Raw genomic sequence first — 25991 nt, 5'->3', positions numbered from 1 at the left:
CTCTGAGATTGAACCGTCAGGACAACTTTCACCCATTTATTGTTTTGTTTTTTAAATTCCAGTCCAGTGCTCTTGTTGGAGTAAAATTTTATGTAGATCCCAACTCTGCAATTTGAAAGCTTCCTCCAAACTACAACTCCAGTGAAAATAATGTAATAAAAAAAAGTGCTTCATTTTTACAAAAATTATGTATAAATGATTTAGTCAGTATTTGCCCATTGTAAAAACTTTTAAATCCCTGATTTACATTCTGGCATTTATTACATGGTGACATTTTTACTGTTGGCAGGTGATGTAGTTGCTGCATGGTTTTTTGGCAGTTGTAAACAGTTGTAAACAGCTATTTCCCACAATGCAGCAAAGTTCCCAGACAGGAAACTGCCAGGAGTACGTACTTTCTTGTGGGAGGGGTTTCACCACAATATCAGTCATACAGCGCCCCCTGAAGGTCTGTTTGTGAAAAGGAATAAGTTTCTCATGGGAAAGGGGGTATCAGCTACTGATTGGGATAAAGTTCAATTCTTGGTCGGAGTTTCTTCTAGCTCACATCTTCTTCTGAACAGTCTGAGGCTGAATAAACACAAGAGTGCAATTCCTAATTTTGGTTATTTTAATTTTTCAAAAATATCACTTTGGAGAAAACTCAGGTGAAAAAATGAATTGCATATGGCCCCATGTGACCGGACACTAACATTTGGTCAAAGAGGGAATACAAATGGGGGAAAAAAATGTACAACGCGCTATCTTGGGTATTGCTTAAAAATGGTCCAATAGAGCCATATCAATGTGCAGTGCACTAATGAGGACCAAAACTGACTGTATGCATGTTGGGTTCATGTGACTGTGTAAAATTGGCTATAGACTCTCTATATGCATACATATTAAGGCATATTTTTAATATTTATATTTTAATAACCTAAGTTATTTTTAGTGCATTGCAAGGGGTATTTTCCTGTTAGGAACAGTTTGACTCCTTATTAAAACCACAGATCTCCATAGAGGATCCAGGGACAGGAAGTCAGGAAAAATATCTAACAGGCGCACAGACAGCATTTTAAAGAGAAACCGTGACCAAGAATTGAACTTCATCCCAATCAGTAGCTGATACCTCCTTTCCCATGAGAAATGCTTTCCTTTTCACAAATAGATCATCAGTGGGCTCTATATGGCTGATATTGTGGTGAAACCCCTCCCACAGTGTGATGTCAGGGCCCTGGTCCTGACAGATTCCTGTCTGTCAACCTCATTGCATTGTGGGAAATAACAGCTGTTTACAGCTAGGTCCAACTGCCAAAAAAGCAAGCAGCATCTCCTTCCACTGGCATAACCTGCCAGCAGTAAAAATGTCACCATGTGGTAACTGTCAGGACCTTAAATAGGTAGCAAAACCATCATTATTGGTAGACTAGTTCTTTCTTCTGACCACCCTGGTTTTCATGGTTCCAACATTCCAAAAACCTTGTGATGAGTAGTTTGGTTCCCTCCAGAAATGGCCTTAGACTATGATAGGTATGTTATACTATTACCATGGTAGAGATTAAATCATGAGCCCCTCTGAGGGACAGTTAATGACAGACTATGGACTCTAAAAAGCTGAAGATGATGTCAGAGCTATATAAATACAGAATAATATTGCTATGAACTTATATATATTCGTGTTACCTGACTGCTACAGGTAAACCATTTTAATAGGATTCTGAAACTCTAAAATGTAGAATTACCTGGTTAAAAACCAGTGTGATGAATTCTTTGATATTTAACAGTTTCTAAGTGGTGTGAAAGTACAGCTGTACCGTATCCCCTTACAATTACAGCTCAACTTGCTGAAATGGAAAGACCAAGTGCATTTGCTTCTAAAAATCTGAAAATCCAATCTACTTTCCAGAGTATTTCATTTTATATATTTTTTTTTTTTAATGTTTCAGCTCATTTTTAGGAAATATTTTCCCTTCGCCCAGCCATTCCTCCTGCATTTATAGTTGTCAGAGTGTGGTTACAGCTGCAGGTTTATTTGCAGATATATGGCATAAACGTTTAAAGTTGCAAAACCATGTGCTCCATCTAGACCACCAGTGTAGACGTCGTTCAAATAATGACTTTTACAGATCCAGGTGCATTGTGAACAGCGTATCTGTTTTAGCAGTTATTCTAGTGATTAAGCAGTTGAGGGCTGGTGTTTCTTTTTTTGATGTTTAATTAAAGTATTTTTTTTTTTTTTTGTCTTTGTTTTTGTTGAGCAGAGAAGGCTCACACAAAGCCTGCCCCCCTCGCCCACCACCCCCTCCTCTTTCTTTTTTTTTTTTTCTTGGTGTTGATGGCAAAAGTTTATTTTAGCTCTGCAATTAGGCACAGCTGTAAGTCCTTTCTAGTGATCTCTTTTGTGTATGGTTGATTAATGTAAAATTGTAAAGCTGTACATATTTTCAGCGTTAAAATACCAGAGTGTGTTTGATGCATAATGGAAGTTGTTACGCTTGTGGCTGCAGTGATGGAATCCAGATGGATAGGGGCTTGGGCTTTGAGTGAAAGTGTCTGGCTCCACTGTGGTTGATCATGCAGTGCTTTAATAGTTTCAGAGCTCTGCTGTGTGTGTGTGTGTGTGCACATACTCCTGGACCAGACTTTCTCACCTCTTCAGAATCTAAGCCAATTAGGCACGGTTTCTAATGCAAGACTTTTTTTTCTACCCTGTAAGTATAAAAATAAATGTATTTTCCACCGATCTGTTTTTGTGTTTTGATTATGAACACGAACCTACGTTCAGGTTAACAGAATGCGTCCTAAAGAAATGTTAGCTGTTTTTGTGAAAAGCACGCGCTCATTATACGTAGGCAGACAGCCCCGGGTCCAAATATTACAAAAATAATAGAAAACTGCCAAATGAGTTGTGCACTACTGATCTGATTTGCATGTTTTGTTCATTAGAAAATGTAAAGTCAGCAGCTCTCTGCCTATATGTGGGTCAGATGTTAATAAATTCCAAATCATAGTCTCGTTGACTGTCTCCAGCTTCATCTGGATTTCATTAATTGCCGGCATGCGCCGCTATATAGAGTACGGTGGAACAAGCAAGGCTAAGACTAAGAAATTCCAGTTGCTTTTAAACATCTTTACTATGATGTAATGTGATCGGAGCAAAACCTTTTAAAAAAATTTCCTCTGCAAATTTGAGTTTAACTGTTAGATGTCTGAGCAGGAGGTGCTCTTTTGTCAAGCGTTAAAGAAGGCATATACACTACATAATATTTCAGTAGTTTAGACTTTACAAGTGATTATACTTATTAAAGTTTGTGTGCGTGTCCACCATCTACTCCAGTTTTCTCCCATCCCAAAAACATGCTGGCCGTTAATGGGCAAAAACCGAAACCTACTCTAGACTTTGACAAGGTCACAGGACCTATATCAAAATGTTATTAATGTTTGAAATGAAAAACACTACCACTCTACAAACATGCTCACTGCTCATACATGCTAAATTACCCATAACTGTCTTGTTTACTCTCTTTACCTCGCAGGCCCATGATGGTTGCCAAAGTCTCCCTTCTGTTCCCTTTTTCACTCTGAAGGTCATGTGCTACATTCCAGGCCAATGATGCAGTGCCCCATAATGACATATGGGAGGGTCTGCAGGCTGGACTACTGATTAACCTTCCATACTACAGATTCATGTTGGTAGAATGCATGACCCAGACCCCCAGGGTGAAAAGGAGGAAAATGTCTCAGCAATGAGCAGTTAGATGACCACAGGGAGGAGGCACATAAATATCCAGCTGATTGTTGTCTGGCAGGTGTGAACTGAACAGTGCTTCCAGCAGCCTAGGCAGCAAAAAGTCATAAACAAGAAGAAAATGCAGGAAACCAATCCATACCCCATTTTTTATTTCATGTTTGTAAAATCCAATATTCCACTGGAAATTAGGTGGGTGGATGTCCGGATAGGGGGCCAAGCCAACAACCATTGCACATCAAAGATCTCTTGCTCAAGAGTCTGAAAATTCTGTGAAATGCAAAAGGAGCTTGGTGGTCTGAGCAGCTCATGGGACCATGTGTTAAAGAAAGGCAGTTACTTTTAGTAAACAGACCCTCACTAGTATAGTATTCATTTCCTGAACTATTGCATGAAGCAAACATTTGGTTCTGAATTGGATCTCCTTCTGCACTTTTGCTTGGCTGCATTTTGTGATCAGAAGAGAGTTTCTGCTCTAAAACTATATTATATTTTATTCTGTGGCATTTTAATACTTTTTTCTTGTAAATGAAAATTGTTTAAACATTGTTACTGTAAATATAATAAAACTAAAATGTAAAAAAAATGCATTCCTTTTAAAGCCTGCTGGTATTTTGCCATGAGTAAATGTGACCGCTCCTAGCGTTTTCCAGCCTGGCAATGGCCAGGTCTATCATCCAAACAGTAATGGCAACACTTTTCATGCCATAGAAACAGCCTACTTTCCTCATCTGGGGGAAGGGAGGAGAATGTTCTTGGTGAAAGCTGGACTGTGCAAGGGTGAGCTGTCACTGTGGCAAATGGGAATTAGATTGATGTTTAGTGAGTAGAGTCTGAAGCAAGTAAGGACTTGAGTCTCTTTCAGACGGACAACTGAACTGTGCACTTGCCGAACAGTTCAGCGTCCTGTTTACTGGCCACAAGCGCCATTCAGGTGCAATTAAAATGCAGTCGAATGGCAGCGTTTGTAACACCACACATATCAGCACTTGACACAACGTGGCATCATCTGGCACGGAACCGCTTGTGTCTGAACATAGCTGCGGCCGCCCTCGCGTGTGACTCCATGTATGAAGTGCCTGTATCAAGTGCCTGTACGGTGCAGGAGAGTAGCTGTCAGCTGCTTGTCTGAAAGAGGCCTTATTGGAAGGGGGTAGTATTGGTATCATGGCATCAGGGTTAGTTTTACAGATGAATGTTACCTTACCAACATGGCTATTGTAGGCTAGGACAAATTTGAATGGGATCGTAATGAAGCATGTATAGAACCTCTAAGTGATACCGTCTTTCCCCGAATATAAGACACTGTCTTATATTCTTTTTGGGGAGGAAATGTGTGCTAGGGCTTATTTTCGGGGGTGGGAGGGGCTAGACGCTTTGTTTATGGGCAGGTGCATGGTCTCTTACCGCACCTCCCTTGTGGCTGCGTCCCCCTCCGTTCCAAGCAATTCCTCCGGCGGCGGCGGCGGCATTGTAATCGATCTGTGAGGGCGCCCTTTGACCTTCACGCAGTACGCCAGGCCGACTCTGCGCTGGCGCTCTCTTCCTGTCATCATGTGCGCCCGGCAGATGCGTCCCAGGCGCACATTGATTAATCAATGTGCGTTTGGGACGCATCAGCCGGGCGCACATGATGACAGGAAGAGAGCGCCAGCGCAGAGTCGGCCTGGCGTACTGCGTGAAGGTCAAAGGGCGCCCTCACAGATCGATTACAATGCCGCCGCCGCCGGAGGAATTGCTTGGAACGGAGGGGGACACAGCCACAAGGGAGGTGCGGTAAGCGTCCACGCACCTTCCCATACACACAGCGCCCCCCCCAGCTAGGCCTTATTTTCGGGGTAGGCCTTATATTTCAAGCATGCTTGAAATATAAGGGAGGCCTTACTTTCGGGGTAGGTCTTACATTAGGGGAAAGACGGTAGATCCCAAGCAGTTTTGTACATACATTGATGCATTTTATTAGATTGGCCACCGTGTGGGCACCTGAAAACTGTACAAATAAGTATGTTAGAATTTTATAATATTGCTAATAAAAAAAAAACGGGCACTACGCAACTGACCACGTGCAACTCGCACACACTGCCACAACACCGCCTCGCAATGCGCACACGCATGTTCATGACCACTGCCTGAAGCCTGCATGCATGCCAGTCATAGGGGCAGTGGATTTATTATTATTATTATTATTATTATTTAGTATTTATATAGCGCCGACATCTTACGCAGAGCTGTACAGAGTATATTGTTACCTAACTGTCCCTCAGAGGGGCTCACAATCTAATCCCTACCATAGTCATATGTCCATGTATGTATCATGTAGTGTCTGTATCGTAGTCTAGGGCCAATTTTAGTGGGAAGCCAATTAACTTATCTGTATGTTTTTGGGATGTGGGAGGAAATCGGAGTACATGGAGGAAACCCACACAGACATGGGGAGAACATACAAACTCCTTGCAGATGTTTACCTGGCTGGGATTCGAACCAGGGACCCAACGCTGCAAGGCGAGATCGCTAACCACTATGCCACCATGCTGCTATATCGGTATATAGGATTCTATCCTACTACTGAAATTCTAGAGAGTTGCTTATTACAGTGCCTAATTTAATACCATTATCATATTGGTTACACGGATTTTTTTTTTTTTTTGTGTGTTCAGTACTAATTATTATTTTTCTTTTTAGGGATTTAAGCCACAACAGACTTTCTTCAGTCAACGTTGCGTCAATGATTCATCTCCATAACCTTCGTGAATTGTAAGTTCTATCTGATGGATTTTTTATAGACTTTAATAATACATTGTGTATTCACATTGTCAGTTATATTTTCCCAAATATTGATTTATCTTTTTCCTTTTTTGAACAGGAGGTTGAATAGAAATGACTTGAAAATCATACCCAATTTGGGTTTGCTGTCTGCAAACATAACTCTCCTTTCTTTGTAAGTATAAATATTTTAGGAAAAGCTTGGGGATTCCAAGGTCAAAAAGTTTTGCACTTTATAGAAAATAAGTTCTTTAAATCTACGAACATACTTTACATTGTCTCTCAAAATAATTATGTGAAAAAGTGAATTCCGAATATAAAGCAGAATATCAGAGACCTAAGCACTAAATATCTACAGTGGCTGGTGCTGAACTGGTTAAGTATGAGCTTTTGTTACTTTAAAGTGAACCTCCGGACTAAAAATCGACTCAGCAGCACTGAAAAGGCTTGGTGTTTCTTTACCAGTTTCACAGCATCAGAACTTTGTTTCTCTTATACAAACCTCATTTTTAGCTGCACAGAAGAAAACTGCCCGGGCATTTTTCCCCTGATGCTGTGCAAAGCATGATGGGATTTCTGATGTTGTTGTTCTCGTTCTGCTGTTTTTTTTTTTTTTTTTTTTTTTTTTGTTTTTTTACATTTTGAATTTGACATTTGAAGCCTAGTGTGTGCAGGTGGGAGGGTTTATCAGGACACAGGACAGTTGGAACTGTGTCTCCTGCTCCTTGTCACTTCCTTTCAACCAAAAAGATGGCTGCCCCCATGACAAAGATGGCAGCCCCCATGAATCACAAACATTTGCCTGTTCTTTTAAAACAGGGTGGGTAAGAGATTATATTGCCTATCTATTCTAATTAACATAACTAATGTAACTTAATGACAGTATGTTTGTTTAGGCTGAAGTTCCCCTTTAAGGAGCTTACTTAACCACAATTGGATGCTAACCACATATACTTTTATAAATATATGTGACCACCCTCCATGTCTCATGTGTCATGCTTCTTAGCAGCAATCATTGACTTGTAAATGTGAAATTATGGTTACTAGACAAGACAAATAACATTTATATTGCGCTTTTCTCCTTGCGGACTCAAAGCGCCAGAGCAGAGCAGCAGCCACTAGGGCGCGCTCTATTGACAGTAGCAGTGTAAGGGAGACTTGCCAAAGGTCTCCTACTGAATTAGTGCTGGCTTACTGAACAGGCAGAGCCGAGATTCGAACCCTGGTCTCCTGCGTCAGAGGCAGAGCCCTTAACCATTACACCTTCAGCCAACTACTATCGATGTGTATTTGCTGAGCTTCTAGGGTTATGGTGTCATGCTTATCCTGTGATTTTGTTTGTTTTTGTTTAGTTTTTTTGCTTGCTTTTTTTTTTTTTTTTTAAATGCTCACTACATCACTAACCCTGACCCCAGTTTGAAATTCAGATTTCACTGGCTATTGCTGGGTTTGAACTATCGGTAGTTTAACAGGGCTGTTGGGTGCAATGAGGTTGTCGCTTCTCAGTTGCTGTTAGCTGCAAAGCGGCCGTGGGGTATTTTTTAGCAGTCTGTGGTAGTTTGCCAAATTTCAACGACTGTCTGTGAGACGTATGTTACAGTGGTTATTGGCGATATAGGAAGGGCTTAAGCCTCATACTCACGAGGCACAAATGTGCCCCCCCCCCCCCCCCTGCCGGAAGCGCCGCTCACTGTGTGTGTGTTGCTGCCGCTAGTCCGCATACACACGGCGGACTAGCGACAGTTGCGGCAAAGTTGCGGCGACAGCTGTTACCGGCGATTGACCAAGTCAATCGCCTGGCGACAGCTCTAAGTAGCGACGGTTTGGGGCGCGCGCGTCATACACACGTGTGACCTGTCGCCACAACACGCGCGTGCCACGGGTTGCGGTGACAGTTGTAGCCCGTGTATGGGCCATTAGATACTTCCTTATTTACTTGGGATCATTTCTTGTAAACTGGGGGTTCCCCAAACTATACTTTGCTACAGTCTACATTGAAGTTAATTTTAGTGATTTGCCAAATAACCTCCTCTTAGAAATGTCAAACTCCCATTCTCAAGGGCCAAAGTCCTCACACATTTTTTGACACAGCTCAAATTGACAGGACTGAATCGGGAGAGGTGTGGTTAGCCAAGTAGAACATATTTTTCCATTTTTCAGTCCATACTAAACACTGGCATGGATATGGCCTTCAAGGATTGGAGTTTGACACCTGTCTTAAATGTTGCATGTAATATTTCTGAACTGCTGTCAAACATGTTCAGCTGCTGAATACAGCACCCTGTTTGAATAGTTTCATAGGGCCCTTTTCCACTGAGAGCGATTTGCTTCACATCGCAAAACGCTAGTGATTTTTAAATCGCTAAAGTTGCTACTTTAACATATGACTCATGAAAACTATTTTCCACTATTGCCATGGATTTTCTGCGAATTGCAATCGCTTTTTGGAGCGATTTTACCTACGATTATGCTTCAGGCTAAGTTCACAGTGGGACGTTAAAGTCGCACGTTGAAACAGCATTTAACGCAGAATAACTCGCTGCAAGGAAAAATCAATGCCCCATTCACAGTGCACACGTTGCGTTGGTGACTAACGCTGCACGTTAAGTAAAAGTACTGCATGCAGTGCGTTATACACGTTATTAGCTGCGTTGGACTGTTTGCACATGCTCAGTAATGACTTGGAAGCATACTTTTCATTGCCTGTATTTTTTACTGTATCTGCTGTATGCGACGGTAACGCTGCGTTGCCACTTCTTGGGCGCGTTGCGTTGTAAGCTTGCGGTGCGACTTTAACGTGGCATCAAAACGCAACGTCCCACTGTGAATCTAGCCTGAGTGTTAAAAGATAAATGCAAAATTGCAATCGCATAACAAAATTGATGAAAAATTGCAATAGCCATCGCTTGCACTTGTGTTTTCCTTTTGCAAATTCTAGTGAAAAAGGGCCCTTACATATAGTGCTTGGGGCAAGAGGTGGCCATATGACAGTCGATCAGCTCTCAACTGCTCAGTAACCATTAGTTTCAAATGAAAAATGGCTGGCAGCACCGTATCAGTCATGACAAATATTTTTTTTTTTTTTTTGTATGGCATATCGTGATCTAAAATGTTAGAAAAAAGTACTGTACATAATAATCTAATTAGTTTTGTGTGTCTGATCGGCTAAATTACTTTGTTAAAAGGTACTTTGGTTCTTTACACTACATCATAAATGTATCCAGTTTAACTGTTTATGACTTCAAACAATCACATATTATTGTTTTGAATTTGGTTTAATTCTATGAGCAATGATCTTTTGTTATGCCTTACATTTTCATAGCTGAATAATACAAATTGCAAGGCTGCACAGTTGTAGTGTGAATGTGGAAATGCTTGTTAGAGCTGAATTTAAAGCTAGCATTATGAGGTTATTAAAGCACATTAGATCATCTTGATGTTTTGTGATACAGAATCCATTATACCTGCAGCCATAAGAAATATCTGCTCTAAGAAAAAAAAATCCTGTATACAAAGGCGACACTGTGCAACAGGCTGGATTATAAGTGAACACTTTCAGGCTGCAATTTAGAGGGAGGGCTGCTCAGGAAATTGCTGGCCCCTGCTGCAACAAGCTATGCTGCAAAGGAAAGTTTATCATTCAAGTAATTTATGGGTTTAACACCTTGTCAGTAATTACCTTCTTAATAAAACTGTATTGTGCCTTGCTGATTTTTGCACATTGCCTTTGCAAGAAGCTACACCTGTGTCATTTATTACAGACCTGTGTACCAAAACTGGTCTTAATTACGGGGCTGAAGAATTAGTAACCTACCATTAACCATGTTTATTTCCTTGACTTCTCTTGGCCTTTCTTTTAAAAAGACTAAGTACACTGACTTTTTCACATTTGCTTATTCGTTTTAACACCACAAATTATTATTCTTATTATTATTTTACAAGTTTTACTCAAAAGATATTATATTTGAAGACCAGATTTTATCCATGCTTGTTGGCCTTCTGGTTTTATGTGTGTGGTGTGTGTTTTTTCATTTTTATTTTTATTTTATTTTTGGGGAATTGAAGTCACCAGGGCAGAATATTTTTGCTCTGTAATTTTATGTAAAGCAAGACCCCTACCGCTTGGAGAACTTAAATTCCATTTAAACCACTAGGAGGCGCTAAAACAATAATCTTAAATGATTCAGATTTGTCTTATTCATGTGTGTAGTGCTAAACCTAGTAAAAATATAACATGATTTGCTTACCCTTTAGTACTACCCAAAAAAAAAATTCACTGAATTGAAGTGTTTTTGTAAAATTATTATTTACTAGTAGACCCAAGCCCATTTAAAAACAGGCTCTATGGCCTGGTGCACACCAAAAACCGCTAGCAGATCCGCAAAATGCTAGCAGACTTTGAAACGCTTTTTCTTCTTTTTCTGTAGCGTTTCACCTAGCATTTTGCGGTTTTGTGAAGCGTTTTTGGTGTTGTAGATTTCATGTATTGTTACAGTAAAGCTGTTACTGAACAGCTACTGTAACAAAAACCGCCTGGCAAACCGCTCTGAAGTGCCGTTTTTCAGAGCGGTTTGCGGTTTTCCTATACTTAACATTGAGGCAGAAACGGATCCGCAATCCAAAACGCCTCCCGATCTGGTGTGCACCAGCCCATTGAGATACATTACCCTAGCGGATCTGCACCCGCAAGCGGATCGCAAACTGCAGCAGAACCGCTCTGGTGTGCACTAGGCCTAGGTCTTTTTTTTGCCACCATCAGTCCCTGTGCATGCACGCGCATGCAACTGCCCGCCCACCTCACTCCCTGGTCCCTCCAGCTGTCCATTAATGCGCACATGCGCAGTAACAAAATAACAGGGACACAGGGACGCTGCAAACTGCTGGACGCAGCGACACAGGCTAATTATTATATAGGATTGTTAACGTATTTTCATGCTTTTTTGGATATATATATATAGTGTGTGTGTGTGTATGTATGTATGTATGTATGTATGTATGTATGTATGTATGTATGTATGTATGTGTATATATATGTATATATATGTGTGTGTATATATATATATATATATATATATATATATATATATATATATATATATATATATATATATATATATATATATATATATATATATATAGTTGTATTTATCCTATTTATTTATATATTTTCCAGGACAAACAATAAGATTGACATCATTTTACTAGAGCATCTTGAACCCTACCAGTCTCTGGAAACCTTAGATCTGAGTAACAATCTCATAACTGAACTTAAAACACCTTCATTTCCTGTGCTGAGGCTCAAATACCTGTGAGTAGCTGCATTTGCTTTGTTTCATATCCTTGCTATAAATAAAACTTCTAACTATTGTGTATGCAGTGTTAACATAAATGTGTTTAGCTGTGAATGTTAGCAGTTGGCAGTAAGACTGGTTCTTTTACCAGATTTAAGAAAAGTGGATAGGTTGAATTTGGTAAATAGAATCCATATATTCTCCAGACTAGATTACTATCCAATGGCATGATATAGCTGCCATCCATAATTTAACTCCTATGTGTTTCAGAATCTGGCCTGCATTTTCATGGTGGCATGCTTTTAGTTACTCAGTTTATATCAGCATGCCAATGGACATATGGTATTTAAGTCAACATCCGATAAAGAAAATTTTTAAATGTGTTGCAAATGTAGGAACTCTCCTTTTTAGCCAATGACTGCAATAGTGAGGGTCATACTTAGAAGAACTCATGTGATTTGTTTGATCAGCTGATAGTTGCAAAGCTCTGATTTGCTGTGATCACATCCTGCTTTGGCTTATGATTAGCAAATCAGAGACTTTCATATCTGTCAGCTGACCAAACTGACTATATGCTTAGATCCTAAACATGACCATAACTGGACTGCACCATCCAGCTCCTCTCTACCTGTGGAAGTTGAACCCCCCCCCCCCCCCATGATGTCCACTTTATGGCCCATTTGCTGGCAAAATGTAAATGCTGAAAAGGTATTCCATAAATGAGATTGGAAAACATATCTCCTTGGGTAAATTCAGGAGAAATGTTTATTGAAATGGGGCCCTTGGAGTACAACAGTGTCCAGCTTTGACTTTTCTCTTACAAGTGAGGCTTCACCAGCTAAAATTTGATCACATGAATTTAAGAAGTTCAACACTGTGGGGGTACTTTAGCTTGTCCTGCATCATATTATGGTTCAGAGGGCAGCAGGGTACTGCACAGACAGAACTCTCTTGAGAGGACTGGACTCTATAGCTGTGAAGATCTGTTGTGCAGGAAGTGTGCTTGATAAGGCTCTGACCTCTGTATTTGACCTCACCGTATAAAGGAGTGTCTCCCTAGCTATAGGAAAAAAATTGTGTATGAAGTTTTGGCTTTATCATCATTGAAGCCACTGGCTCACATTGATATATTTTTTAATCTTCAAGCAGGTAATTGTTTCATATAACTTTCTTCTAGATACATCAATAAAAACTTAATAACATCCATGGAACCGGGTGCCTTTGACAACTTATCTGCTACATTACAAGTCTTGAAGCTTAATAAAAACAGGATTAGCTACATTCCACCTAAAATGTTCAAGCTTTCCAGCCTACAACACCTGTAAGTATATAAAGCTATAATCTGTGGCTTTTAACGTACACAGATAGAGAAGTTTGCCTTTATGAAAGTTTAAACTTAAACACCTGTTTGGTAAAACAATTATCTAGCACTGTTTACTATAAGCTTATTTTCATTCATTTCTATATTCTGATTAATAATAATAATAAAAAAAAAACTTCATGAATTTATTATAGTTGCCTTTTCTGATCTGAATTAATTGACCCCTCATTTAATGTCACAGAGAGCTGAAGCGTAACCGAATGAAGCACGTTGATGGCCTGACTTTCCAGGGTCTGGATGGCTTAAAATCTCTCAGCATGCAGAGAAATGGAATAACACGACTTATGGATGGAGCATTCTGGGGCTTGAGTGGAATGACATTTTTGTAAGTAGATTTCAGATGAGCATAATATGGTGTGAATGCACCCTAAGGTCAGGGACCCACTACACAAAACAAAATCGCTAGGGTATTGTGTAAGCGCCTTGTAAGCGATTTGAGGTGTGCTTTCCAGCGATTTAGGTATTGTATTGAGCCTAAAAGCTCACAAAATGTTACATTTTCTGCGATTAGCCCTAATTGCAATAGCTCCAGTGTGCTCAAGAGCATAGACTTAAATTAGCAAATTGTCTTTGAAAGCACATGTAGCCTTAATTGCATTCGCTCCAGTGGGCTTAACACCCTAGACTTGCATTAGCACAGCATTTTTGAAAGTGCCAGTGATTGTGGGGGCTCCAAAACAGCATTCGTATTATATTATTTGCACTTGGAGCCTTTGATAACGTGCATGAGAGCGAAACGATTGTCAGGCCTTCTGCTTTCACCAACACCAGCTCATGCCTGCAGGATTGGGTTTTGTAACATCCATTATGGTGAAATGTCAGTTGTGTTTCTCACCAATAAAAATACAGGTGTAGCAGCAGTGCCAGAGCAATTGCATTTCTTCCTCAGCCAGCATTTGTATTATATACACACTGCTAAACAGAAGTTGGCTCTAAGTTCTGCTGTTGAACAGGTCAGTTTTTTAGCGATTTAGCAATCAAAGCTTTCACACAGCTCTCTGGAATGTTTGCTTTTTAAGCGTCTTACGATTTGGTGTAACGTGGCTGTCCAAATTTGGCTCCACATTTTATTGATAACTTAATGGGAATAGTACAGTTAAACTTGATCCTGTGATGACTGCAGAGATCCACTAATGAACTAAAAATGTAGATGTATATTCATCTTAACAATTGTACTTTTTTTTTTTTTTTTTGCTTTTTAGGCAACTGGATCACAATAATATCACAGAGATCAGCAGAGGCTGGTTGTATGGCTTGCTTATGTTGCAGCACCTCCATCTTAGCCAGAACGCCATCAGCGGGATCAGCCCAGACGCCTGGGAGTTTTGCCAAAATCTTGTTGACCTGTACGTTGCTTTTTCTTAGTTCTAGTTTTCGTACAGAATACATGCGAACACCGAAAATTCCTTCAATGTTTTTGTAGTCCTCCTTTTTTTTATCCACAGCATTCCTGCGTGTTACGCTTCTATTTGTATACTTATTTACTGATTGGCCTTTCTTTATGATTCATACTTGTTTAGTTAAAAGATTTTGTGTGCGTATGCTTATAAAATCTTACATTTCTGAAATAGTTGTTAATTGAAACATAATGCTGGGTATATATGATGAGGGTTTTTTTTTTTGGGGGGGGGGCAGATTTACTGTCCAATTGATTTTAATTAACTTCTATGAGAAAATTGATCAGAAAAACTATCAAAATCAGATCAGAGCAATTATCTATACAGCCATCTATCTGCCAAAGAAACTCACGGTGTATTCCCAGCATTAAGAGCTGTGTCCCACAGGAGCTGTTACAGCTGCGCTTTGGAATCGCCAGTGAAAAGCTAATGAAAGTCAATTGAAGTGATTCCACAGGAGGCATTGCGATTTTCACAAATTACAATTGCAGGTTCTGCAGCATTTTTGGAATCATTGCGCTCCAATACAAATTATAGGATCGCTGCAGAATTGCTTTGTATGAGGGATTGAAGAGCTATTGCCTTTCAATTGCTGAAATTCTCAAGATGTTACCGTATGTGACTTTCTAATTTGTGTAGTTCCCTCACTGCTGTGTCTGTCAAAGGATTTACTTCAATATCTGTTATTTTCACACCATTCCTGTTCCTGTCTGTGCCTAGAAAGATAGTAGTGTCACAGGAATAGACCTGAAATGATCCCATGCAATCCATAGATGACAGATACGTGAGAAAAATGTTCAGATTAAAATGAGCAAGAGTGCAGACACAGCAGTGTTTGAGTACAGGCTGGTTTGAAAGGGAGCTGTTTGTAACCAATAGGCATCTGATGGGGAGGGGAGATGTTAAAACCAGTGATACATTACAATTGCATTGATTGTAAGGCAAACTGGATTGCGGTAGTGCACATATAGCCCCAATACCTGTACAAGTAGAAAGGCGGGCACTCAGTAAATATCAGGCTTTATTTATCTAAAGGATTACGGCACATCAAAAGACAAACGTTACATGGCAGTGAGGGTAGAGATTAAGGGGATAGAATTTTGTGCATTTGCTTTAAAATTGATCATTACAATAATGATATAACTATTTTGCATTGTTCAACACAATGATGGCAATTGTAGAAATTACAATTAGAACTGTTTCCGCATGTTACAGAGATTTAACCTTCAATCAACTAACCAGATTGGATGAATCCAGTTTTATGGGATTAAACCTGCTGGGCAGACTATTAATAGGAAACAACCAAATTAGCAACATCGCGGATGGCACATTCCATGGATTGTCCGCTCTGAACACACTGTAAGTGTTTGTATTTTCTCCAGAGTTTCTCTGCTGTAAACAAGGCGTGCGTATTGAAAGGCAGCAAGTGCGTGCATTTGTGGATTAACGTAAAATGCCTGCGAGTGCTAAGAGGCATTGTTTACTGTGAGGATCACGCTCACAAGACATTCATGCTGACCGCAGATTGAGATGCAAACAGAATCAAATGTCGAATTAATGAACACAATCATATTTGTTTCAATCTCTGTAAGCTTGAATCAGAATATCCCTTCCTTCTGTTTAGAATAGATAGAGCAAAGCTTCCTCTTCTTAGTATTTCTGACCACTAATTCAAAGTTATGATGTCGGCTTTTGCCTCTGCTTATCTGTTCCTGCACCCCTGATGCTGCTGATACTTAAATCCCAGTTCCAAATGATTTGATATTGTGCTCAATCAGCTGGTGGATTTGTATCCTTATTCATTGGTATAAATCGGGGTCTGTAGAAAACTGAAGGATAGGCTGGAAAACAGTATATAAATTCTCCCATGAAAATGAATTGTAATGAACGTTTACTGATGTGCACAGAATGCTGCCTGACACCCGGAGCAGAAACATTGTAATGAGGTAATACACTAGAGCTTGGTGGAGTCTTTGCAGACAAAAGTTTCAGGCCACAAAAGTCTGCTGTCTGTACGTGACTTGAAGTGGATCACACTTTTCTAGATTAAACAAAAAACTTGTTAATTCCTCTCTCTAGTTTTAACCCAGTATCTCAAACCTGTCCTCGTGACTTCCCAACAGTGCATGATTTGCAGGCAACCTCACCTATGCACAGGTGGGGTAATTAGTGTCTCAGCTAGGTGGATTCCATGTAGCTGAGACACTAATTGCCCCACCTGTGCATAGGGGAGGTTGCCTGAAAATCATGCACTGTTGGGGAGCCACGAGGACATGTTTGGGAAACACTGGTTTTAACCAAATGTATAACACAGACACCTGTTTTTAGGACAACACTTGCCTCCAGCCAAGCACCTAAGCAATTTTAAATCTGCATATTGACTGTCAATTAAGCAGATCTGTGCTTTATCACTGTCTTGGTATGTCCCTCCCTCATTAGAACTGAAGGTATGTATAAAGCTATGTACACACACTGCATTAAGTGTGGCTAAGGTGACTGTTAAGGACCACTTCAGACAAGAATCAAGCATATGTACAGAAACCCCCGATGTTGTCCTGTCCGGCATGCCAGATCTGTAGGGACCTCTGAGAGCGTTGCTCTGCTACCCACCATGCCTTCCAGAAACTGCTCCGGCATAGGCTGCATAGTCGTCCCTTCTCCCCCTTAATAGCAACGCTTGTAGCTTCCCTCATGAATAGTGACGCACTAGCACAGTATTTGGCCCCAGATTGTTGACCCAAATGATTGAGTCCCGACCCCTGTAGGCGACAGTACTTCTACGTTTTTGTATGAGGCTTAAAGGGAACCTGAAATGAGAGGCATATGGAGGCTGCCATGTTTATTTCCTTTTAAACCATACTAGTTGTCTTGCGGTCCTGCTGATGCCCTGCCTTCAATACTTTTAGCCATAGTCGCTGAACAAGCATGCTGATCAGATGATTCTGAAAAGAGTAGCCACATGCTTGTTCCAGGTGTGTGATTAAGACATTACTGGCCAACAGATGAGAAGGAAATAAATATGCCTTTCATTTTGGGTTTCTTCGAAGAATGATGAGACCTCTACAACACAACGTTGTCCAGTTAGCAGCTACCTTTATTTTTTTGTTTGTTTTGGACATACTGCTGCTTGGATAAATGAGAACCTTGACATAGGTTTGTAGAGCGATACAGAATGTACAGTAAAAGATTATAGGCTGCATCCATATTATGGACTCTTTTCAGCTCCCAAAAGTTTCTCTCTTCAAAGTCCTTGCATTATGTCATATGTCTTTTAACATTCAAAACAGTTTGGAAATTATTACATTTCCACTGATCCCTTTTGTGCTTTTGTTATTTAAAGCCAAAGGAAAAAGGCAAGAGGAGGGATATGTAAAATGCAAAAAAAGCAATCGATGTCCCTTCCTACAAAGGATGCCAGCAGGGAAGCAATCATGGGTATCAGTTGTTTTGAATAGCAGGTCATGGTTAGGGCAGAGGCTGCATAGTTCTGGAACTAGTGATTGCTATCATTGCCTCAGGTTATGCAGCCTCACCTGGTTTTGTCACTAGAATAACAATTCATGTAGGCAAACTCCTAGCATGGGACGCTGATTGTAGAAAACTCTTATTAATTTTAATGTTACTTTTTTGTGTGTGTGGTTTATCTGCCTTGTTAGAATATACTATTTTTCCCACAGAGATCTGAAGAATAATGAAATTTCTTGGACCATTGAAGACATGAATGGAGCATTCTCTGGTCTGGAAAAGCTTAAAAAACTGTAAGTTAAAAATGTATTACTGGGTAATTACTTTATTCTAATAGCAACATTCTGTCTTCTTTCTTAATTGAAAATACTCTTCTTTACGCCTCTCGTGCCACAACAGTTTAATAATGAGGTCTCTCCTTAATGTGATATTTTCCTTTTTATTTTAAGGCTCTTGCAAGGAAATCGGATAGGTTCAATAACAAAAAAGGCATTTTCCTGGCTGGATGCACTTGAGTACCTGTAAGTGTTTCATTTCTTTTTTACTGAATGAGAAATGCATTTTTAATGAGGATCATTGGTATCTACCAGTTAATGTCCCCACTGCAGTATATATACACACTTGTGACAGAGCTGTGACTAGAAGTCTCTGTGGCATTTAGTGAGTACTAGGTATGTGCTGGTGTGTACCCTCCCTCCCTCACCCTTAGCTTTATTAAGAAAATTAATTGCTTGCAGTCTCTAAAATCAGAATACCCCCTTCCTTACCCCTCTGCTGCCTTCCCAAGCCAACCTCCCTAGTGAAAATGTGTGCCTTCCACCATCTTCCAGCACCATCTCCTTGACTTAGCTCACTTTTCAGATGAGTGATTGTAAAGAATAGTACAAAGTGGCACCTTCCTAGTGAATTTTTGAATGTTCAGTGAGATGCTGCTTATTCAGATTTTACGCTCCTTCCACACTTCAAATGTTTGTTACGGTGCAATTCTTCTGCAGTCGCAATGCAACGGTCCCAAAAGGTCGCACCGCATATAGTGAGGCATACAGTACAATTACAGTTTGACTCACTTGGGTGGTAAATAATGTCCTACTGTGCAATAATGCGCTGGGACGCGCAGCACAGAGATCAATGTGATAACATAAGGCTATCACTGCTTCTGCAATGGGATTCAGGGTTTTTGTGCAACACGCTGGACCGCAAGAAGTGTGAAAGGGACCTTATGCAGATTTTATGCAAATTAATTAATTTAATTTAACTTGAAAATGCACCAATCATGCCAAAACTGCAGCATTTGATTGGTCCATTTCCAAGCATATATTTGCATAAGACTTGCATCAATTTGCAATTATCAAAATCTCATTGGTCATTTACAGATATGTACTTTGGGCAGCCACTAAAAGCACACCTTAAACTAACAACATAATGGCAAAGCAGAAGACATTTTGTCACCTGGAATTATCCCTTGTGATTGTTTTGGGTTTTTATTTATTGTTCAGTCAGTTGTGTTGATGTCTGAAGCTTTTTCAGCAGTCCATCATGATGGGCCACTTCTACCAATTGCTACTGAGTTTCTTTGCAGTGCGATGCTTTTCAGCAAGGAACTCTGCACCAATGGCTGTACAATGATCATTAGCGAACTGTCTTCCAAAATATTAATTTTGAGCAACTAAAATATAAAATGTGTACAGAGCTTAAAGGACTTACGAGCCCCAAAACTTTAAAAAAGTAAAGTACCTTAATCACGTTTAAATGCACGGAGAATGCCATCCGCGCCCTCCGTGCAGTTCCGCCGAGTCCCCGCAATGTAATAGCCCCCCATGCCGCTCCCGACCCCACAGACTGGGTCGAGCTCTCCTTCCTCTCTTATATGGCCGCGGATGCGCAGTCCGCATATACGTGAGTGCGCTGCGCAGCTCTAGGGCCTCCCGCCCCCCGATCCACGCACAGTAGCGTGGATCGTGGGGGGAGGCCCTAGAGCTGCGCAGCCGCACTCACGTGTATGCGGACTACGCAGCCGCGGCCAGCTACGGTGGCCATATTAGGAGAGGAAGGAAAGCCCGACCCCGTCTGTGGGGTCGGGAGCAGCACGGGGGGCTATTGCACTGCGGGGACCTGGCAGAACTGCGCGGATGACGTCCTCCGTGCATTTAAACGTGATTAAGGTACTTCACTTTTTTTTAAGTTTTTGGGCTCGTAAGTCCTTTAAGAATGTGTAGCTGAGTAACTTTATATTTCCACCGTTTCATAAACATTCTGCATAAAACTACAAGCTTGTGTCAGCTGTAAGCATTTATTTTCTCTTAATCTCTAGGGATCTGAGTAGTAATGCACTTGTGTCAATGCAGAACAATGCCTTCTCCCAAATGAAGAAGCTACAGCAACTGTAAGTTGACAAATTTTTATTTTCTTACATGACGCAGTTTAATGGTTAGTTAAAAAAAAAAAAATCATGCAAACGGATCACTTTTTAAAAGGCATCAATTTTTCATCCGTGCCCCTTCATTCCATTAGGGCGCGGTCAATGCGGCGCATCCAATGCTCCAGAAAAATCAATCCCACCCCAAATTTGGTCTGTTTAGCAGAACTGGCTAAACTGATCCGTTCTAACGGAGCAATGTGAACAGATCCTATAGATTAACATAGGATCCATTCACCTGTTAGGATCCGGTCCATTTAGTTTTGCGAAACAGATCATTTTATGGTAATAAGCGGTTTCATGTGGATTCATTTTTTTCACCTACAAACAAACTAACTTTACAGTCAAACAAGGTAAAGACAGTTGACAATCTTACATATGGAGTAGCGTATTCTATAACAAATCTGCCCATTTAGATGAAATATAGGCTATCACATTTGTGATGAGTTCGAGCACTAGCTTATATGCATTGCCTGTAGTCTATGCATTTGGAGATGAGACTGCCCACTCAAAAATATGAATAGATGGTGGCCCAGGGTAGTTTTAATACCAGAATGAGGCCATTGAGTGAAGAAAGGTGGTAAGCATATTTAAGAAAAAGGAAAAGAAAGGAAAGAGAGGACAGAGGAAGAAAAGGACAAACAGAAAAGAACATAAAGGACAGCAGTTCTCATTGTTCGGAAATATTTACTTTATAATTACTCATGTTGCCATATTCCGTCATTTCTGACAAAATATTAGGGAAGGCTATTTTTAGTCTATAGGGGCCAGGGGGAGGGGAGGACAGACATTTAATTAAATTCCCAGTTTCGCTCAGTATTCAACCCAACTGCCACAATTGTACATCAATAAATAAGCCGTGACCTAGTTGCCGTGAAAAGGGGTAATAATTTATTGGTTGTGTGACTCATCAAAGCATAAAAACAGTGTGCAGGACACAATTTAAAATCAACAGCGCTGTTGTCCACATATACGTCAGGGCGCCCACCAAACTCACCACATTGCTGACACACCCACACAGTTCAACCTGAGAGCACAAGGAAGGTTAACATGGACTCCATCTACACCCAGGTAGGATTGGTTTGAACTCAAGACATTGAAGATCGATGTCAGTAACATGCATTGAGCCAGTCCTGTACCATGCAATGGAGTTAGTAAAGCATAGATGTACACGTGCACATGCAAAGCAATTCCGTCTCCCCAGCTGCACTTGATCAGAGCCCATGCATACTCACGACTCCACAGTCTTAGATCATTCCTGGTGATAGAGAAGTCCCATCCTTATGTTGCATCTATCAGGGGCCCCTGTGTAGTCAGCGCTTTTGGTCACCTCTCTTCTGGCACACTCACAGCAATGGGACTGCGATCCCCGATCCGCCAAGCATGCCCACACTGCCAGCTGCTTGATGCTTTTAAAACTCCGGGCACTGGAACACACACCGCCCCCGTGCATCCATCATCCGATGACGAATGAGGATCCGGTTTTGCAGCTTTGCTTCAGGCTTGTGGGAAAGAACCATGCGAGCGGGTAGACAGCCTGTCCGCCTCTACTATCCGGCCATGTCGCAATCCATGTGCTAGGAGCCCCGAGAGGGACTCGTGGCAAGTCCGGGAGGCGGCAGGACGCAGTTAAGCCGACTAGTTTCGACCGTTACTTCCGGTCTTCATCAGGGCGTGGCTTGCTTAGGGGGGGCCGATAATAAATATCCCTCTTGCTCCTCCCGTCGCACGCTGATTCCAAAGGGTGTTACTGACATATTTGTCCGGGTAGGAAACCCTGACCTGGCTTTTCTGTTCCGCTGCAGCGTTGTCACTGGAAAACTACAACCCAGCCGGTGAGGGGAGATAGCAAAGGGAAACACTCACCAATAAGACTCGCTGAGTGCTCACTATAAGATTCATTCAAGAGGCACAGTTTGCACCGATCTGTTTAGTCTTTGACCATCTATACGCTCCCTATATGGAGTGGTATGGGGACTAGGAAGGGGGAGGGGGGGGGTGAGGGGGGGGAAAGGGGGGCGGGGAGGGGAAATGACTGGTGGACGGAGAGGTGGGGGGAGGGGAGGGGGAGGGGAGGGGGAGGAGGAATGGAAGGGAGAGTCAGGGGGGGGGAGGGGATTCAGGTTAATGAGGGCAAATGCACAATGTATATTTTAGAGTTCAACTCTTCACATTGGGGACAGACCCAATCTATCCGGATTCAACACCCCACCAATAAGAGCACTATCACTACTGCTATTGCATCCTTCCTTTTTCGACAGCACCATTACTGAATGGGTGCCCGAATGAGGAGGACTCCAGGGAGTGAGATCTATCAAGATCTATAAAAAGCTCCTGAGAGAGAAATCCACATTCAGGCCCTGCGGGTGCCTCGATCTTAATCGGTACATCCACATCGCCTCCCGTTGCAACAACATTGCTTCTGTCCGCTCTTTTCGCGTTGACACTTCCAGGTTATCTATACACATTGCCCTAAGTCCAACTATCGAGCTATTGTGTGTTTCCTGGAAGTGTTCTGCAATTGGTGACTTGTTCTCTCCGCTGGTGATGTTACCTAGATGCTCAAGGAGTCTAGTCTTAAAGGCGCGTGTCGTCATGCCCACGTAATACTTATTACATGGACAGATGATTAAATATATAATCCAAGTCGAGTTACAGTTGAGAAAACTCTTCAACTTATATTCTTTGGTTTGATCTTGGGATTTAAACTTGCTAGTACGCATGACAAAGGGGCAGGCCTTACAGGACCCGCACCTGAACATTCCAACGGGGGGGGACACGATCAAGCCATGTACCACCCTCTTTCATTGGGAGTTCCGAATGGACCAGAATATCCCGTAGGTTTCTGGCCCGTCGTGCAGTAATCAGAGGCCTGGGACCCACAGTCTCCCTTATCTTAGGGTCTAGCTGTAGCACCCTCCAGCATCCCTTGAGGGCTTCATTCAGAGCACCCCAATGCGAATTAAATTGAGTGACAACTCTAGTGTATCCTCCACTATCTCCACCAGTCGAGGGACGAGCACGGGGGCGGAGTAAAGATTCACGATCGGTATGTAACGCACGATTGTAGCTCCGACGCAAGGTTCTTTCTGAGTACCCTCTTTCACGGAACCTTCTATGCATCTCCCTTGCCTCACGCTTAAACTGCTCAATATCTGAGCAGTTACGCCGGATTCTAAGGAACTGCCCCGTGGGGATCCCCCCGATCACAGACACCGGGTGATGGCTAGCCGCGTGGAGCAAAGAATTACCCGCCGTCGGCTTCCGAAAAGTCCTCGTTGTCAGCCTATTTCCTTCCTTTACTATCTCCAGATCCAGGAATGTAATCCTCTCTGAATCTGTAACAAAGGTCAGGCGTATATTTCGCCTATTATGATTTAAGGCTGACACAAAGTCTGCGAAGCCCTCCGCCGTACCCCTCCACACGACCAGCACATCATCGATGTAACGCAACCAAAGGGACACACCCCCACGGAACCCCCCACTCGGATAAACGTCCTGCTCTTCCCATACGCCAAGATGCAAACAGGCGTACGCTGGAGCACATGCCGCCCCCATGCTCGTCCCCCTCAACTGATGGTAGTATCTGCCCTCGAACATGAAATAATTATTGTGCAGGACAAAGGACATAAGATCCACCAAGTATGAATTATGTTCATCATGGAGTGGGAAATTCTCAAACAGCGAGTACTCTAGGGCTTCAAGTCCTATGTTATGAGGAATGGAGGTGTACAACCCCTCGACATCTATTGATGCCAATATACAGTTTTCCTCTATTACAAGGCCGTTAATTCTGTTCAGCACTTCCATTGAGTCTCGCACGTAAGAGGGTAACCTCCTTACGAGCGGTTGTAATTTTTGATCTAAAAATCTGCCAACGGCTTCACATGGGCCTGCCACAGCTGAAATGATCGGGCGACCCGGCGGGGGAATGACACCCTTATGAATTTTTGGGAGAACATACATGGTAGGCCTAGTGAATTCCTCCACAAACATGTACCTATATTCCTCCCTATCCAGGATGCCATTCCTCAAACCCAGGAGCAACCGAAAATTCAGCTCGTCAACTACATGCCGGAAAGGGTCACACTCAATTCTGGAGTAGGTAGCGTGGTCTCCCAACTGCCTATGAATTTCCCTAACATACATCTCTCTGTCCATCAAAACGATGTTGCCCCCCTTGTCACTCGCCTTGATAATCAAATCCTCCCGACTTTTTAAATCATCAAGCGCCCACAACTCACACGGGGTGAGGTTGCCCTGCCCGCCCGGAGCATCCCACCTATATTTCATAAGTTCTTGTTCAAATAGTTCCAAGAAAGTGCTCAGGTGGCGATTCGAGGTCAAAGTGGGCATATATATAGATCGTGGACGTACTTTAATATGTCCTGGGGACTCAACCACAGACAACCAATCATTATCCACATCCTGCGGTCTCTCAGAAAGAGTAATGTCACCGCCTTGATTTAAATTTTGACCTGCAAATTCCAACCTGAGCTGTACCTTTCTCAAAAACATTGACACATCCTTAAAAATGATAAATTCATCAGCTCCTCCTGTGGGCGAGAAAGACAACCCCTTTTCCAAGAGCGAGAGGTGTGCATCAGTGAGGGCAACACTGGACAGATTGATTACCGATTTGGATTGGGTTCCACTCCCGCACCTCCCATCTTTCCACTCCTCAATTCCATCTTGGACTGACTTTCCATTTGTTTCTCGCTTCTCTTCTCCTCTTCCCCCCCTCCCCCCAACCGCCCCCGCATTTTCTCCCTTTTCTTTTTGCTTTTTTACTGCTTCTTCCTCCTGAGTCGTTTTTTTCCCCCTGGGATTCTCCTCCCCAATTGCTCCTTTCAGGATACCTTTGGGTGCCACAGGAACCTCTAAAAAAGAGACTGACCTACTCAGATCCTCCCCTTCAGAGGCATCACCTTCTGATCCTGAAGTCTCACCTGGGCGATGGGGGGGATTTTTTCCTTTTCGCCGTCGTTTACGACTCATTTTGGCCGTTAGGGGGAACCTTTCCTTCCCAAACCAATCAATTTTGTCCTGTTCAAACTTCTTTTGTTTCGTTCTTTTCAGATATACATTGTACTTCTCTACCTCCTTTTTAACCTGTTCATTAAATTTATCAAAGGAAGGGGCCTCCTTTTCCCGATCTAAAGCTAGCCTCTTCTCCTCGATTGCCAGACCTAATTCCTCCAACTGGAGTTTTTCCTCCTCAACTATTATTTTCATTGCTTCCACGCCTCGTGTGATACAACTTTTTTCCCACTTAGGTAGAAACCTGTCATTATGTAAGTGTGGAGCTGGTATTGTTTTCTCCCTAAGGCCAGGCGGCACAATTTCTGCTCTAATATATCCCTCCAAAGAGGAAACATTCCATTTTCTCCTCAAAAACTTATTCATGTCATTCCTATACAATCTAAATGAGGTTTTTAATTCTTTACTTGACAGATCTGTTTGTCCTGTAGTAGTTCTCATTGTTCGGAAATATTTACTTTATAATTACTCATGTTGCCATATTCCGTCATTTCTGACAAAATATTAGGGA

General features: G+C 41.8%; 1 protein-coding gene across 1 annotated transcript in view; it reads left to right on the top strand.

Moving 5' to 3' along the window:
• Positions 1–25991, top strand: part of LRIG3 (leucine rich repeats and immunoglobulin like domains 3) — a 62352-nt gene that overhangs the window by 22991 nt on the left and 13370 nt on the right. Inside the window, exons 2-11 of the mRNA XM_068276609.1 lie at positions 6410–6481; positions 6591–6665; positions 11664–11798; positions 12959–13102; positions 13344–13487; positions 14365–14508; positions 15775–15918; positions 18237–18317; positions 18474–18545; positions 20336–20407. Coding sequence (XP_068132710.1) covers positions 6410–6481; positions 6591–6665; positions 11664–11798; positions 12959–13102; positions 13344–13487; positions 14365–14508; positions 15775–15918; positions 18237–18317; positions 18474–18545; positions 20336–20407 — 1083 coding nt within the window. The remainder of the gene's footprint in view (positions 1–6409; positions 6482–6590; positions 6666–11663; positions 11799–12958; positions 13103–13343; positions 13488–14364; positions 14509–15774; positions 15919–18236; positions 18318–18473; positions 18546–20335; positions 20408–25991) is intronic.

Source organism: Hyperolius riggenbachi, chromosome 3 (assembly GCF_040937935.1).
Source record: "Hyperolius riggenbachi isolate aHypRig1 chromosome 3, aHypRig1.pri, whole genome shotgun sequence".
NCBI classification, from domain to species: domain Eukaryota; kingdom Metazoa; phylum Chordata; class Amphibia; order Anura; family Hyperoliidae; genus Hyperolius; species Hyperolius riggenbachi.
The sequence above is the reverse complement of the archived record's forward strand: the minus strand, read 5'-3'. Positions and strand labels throughout refer to the sequence as shown.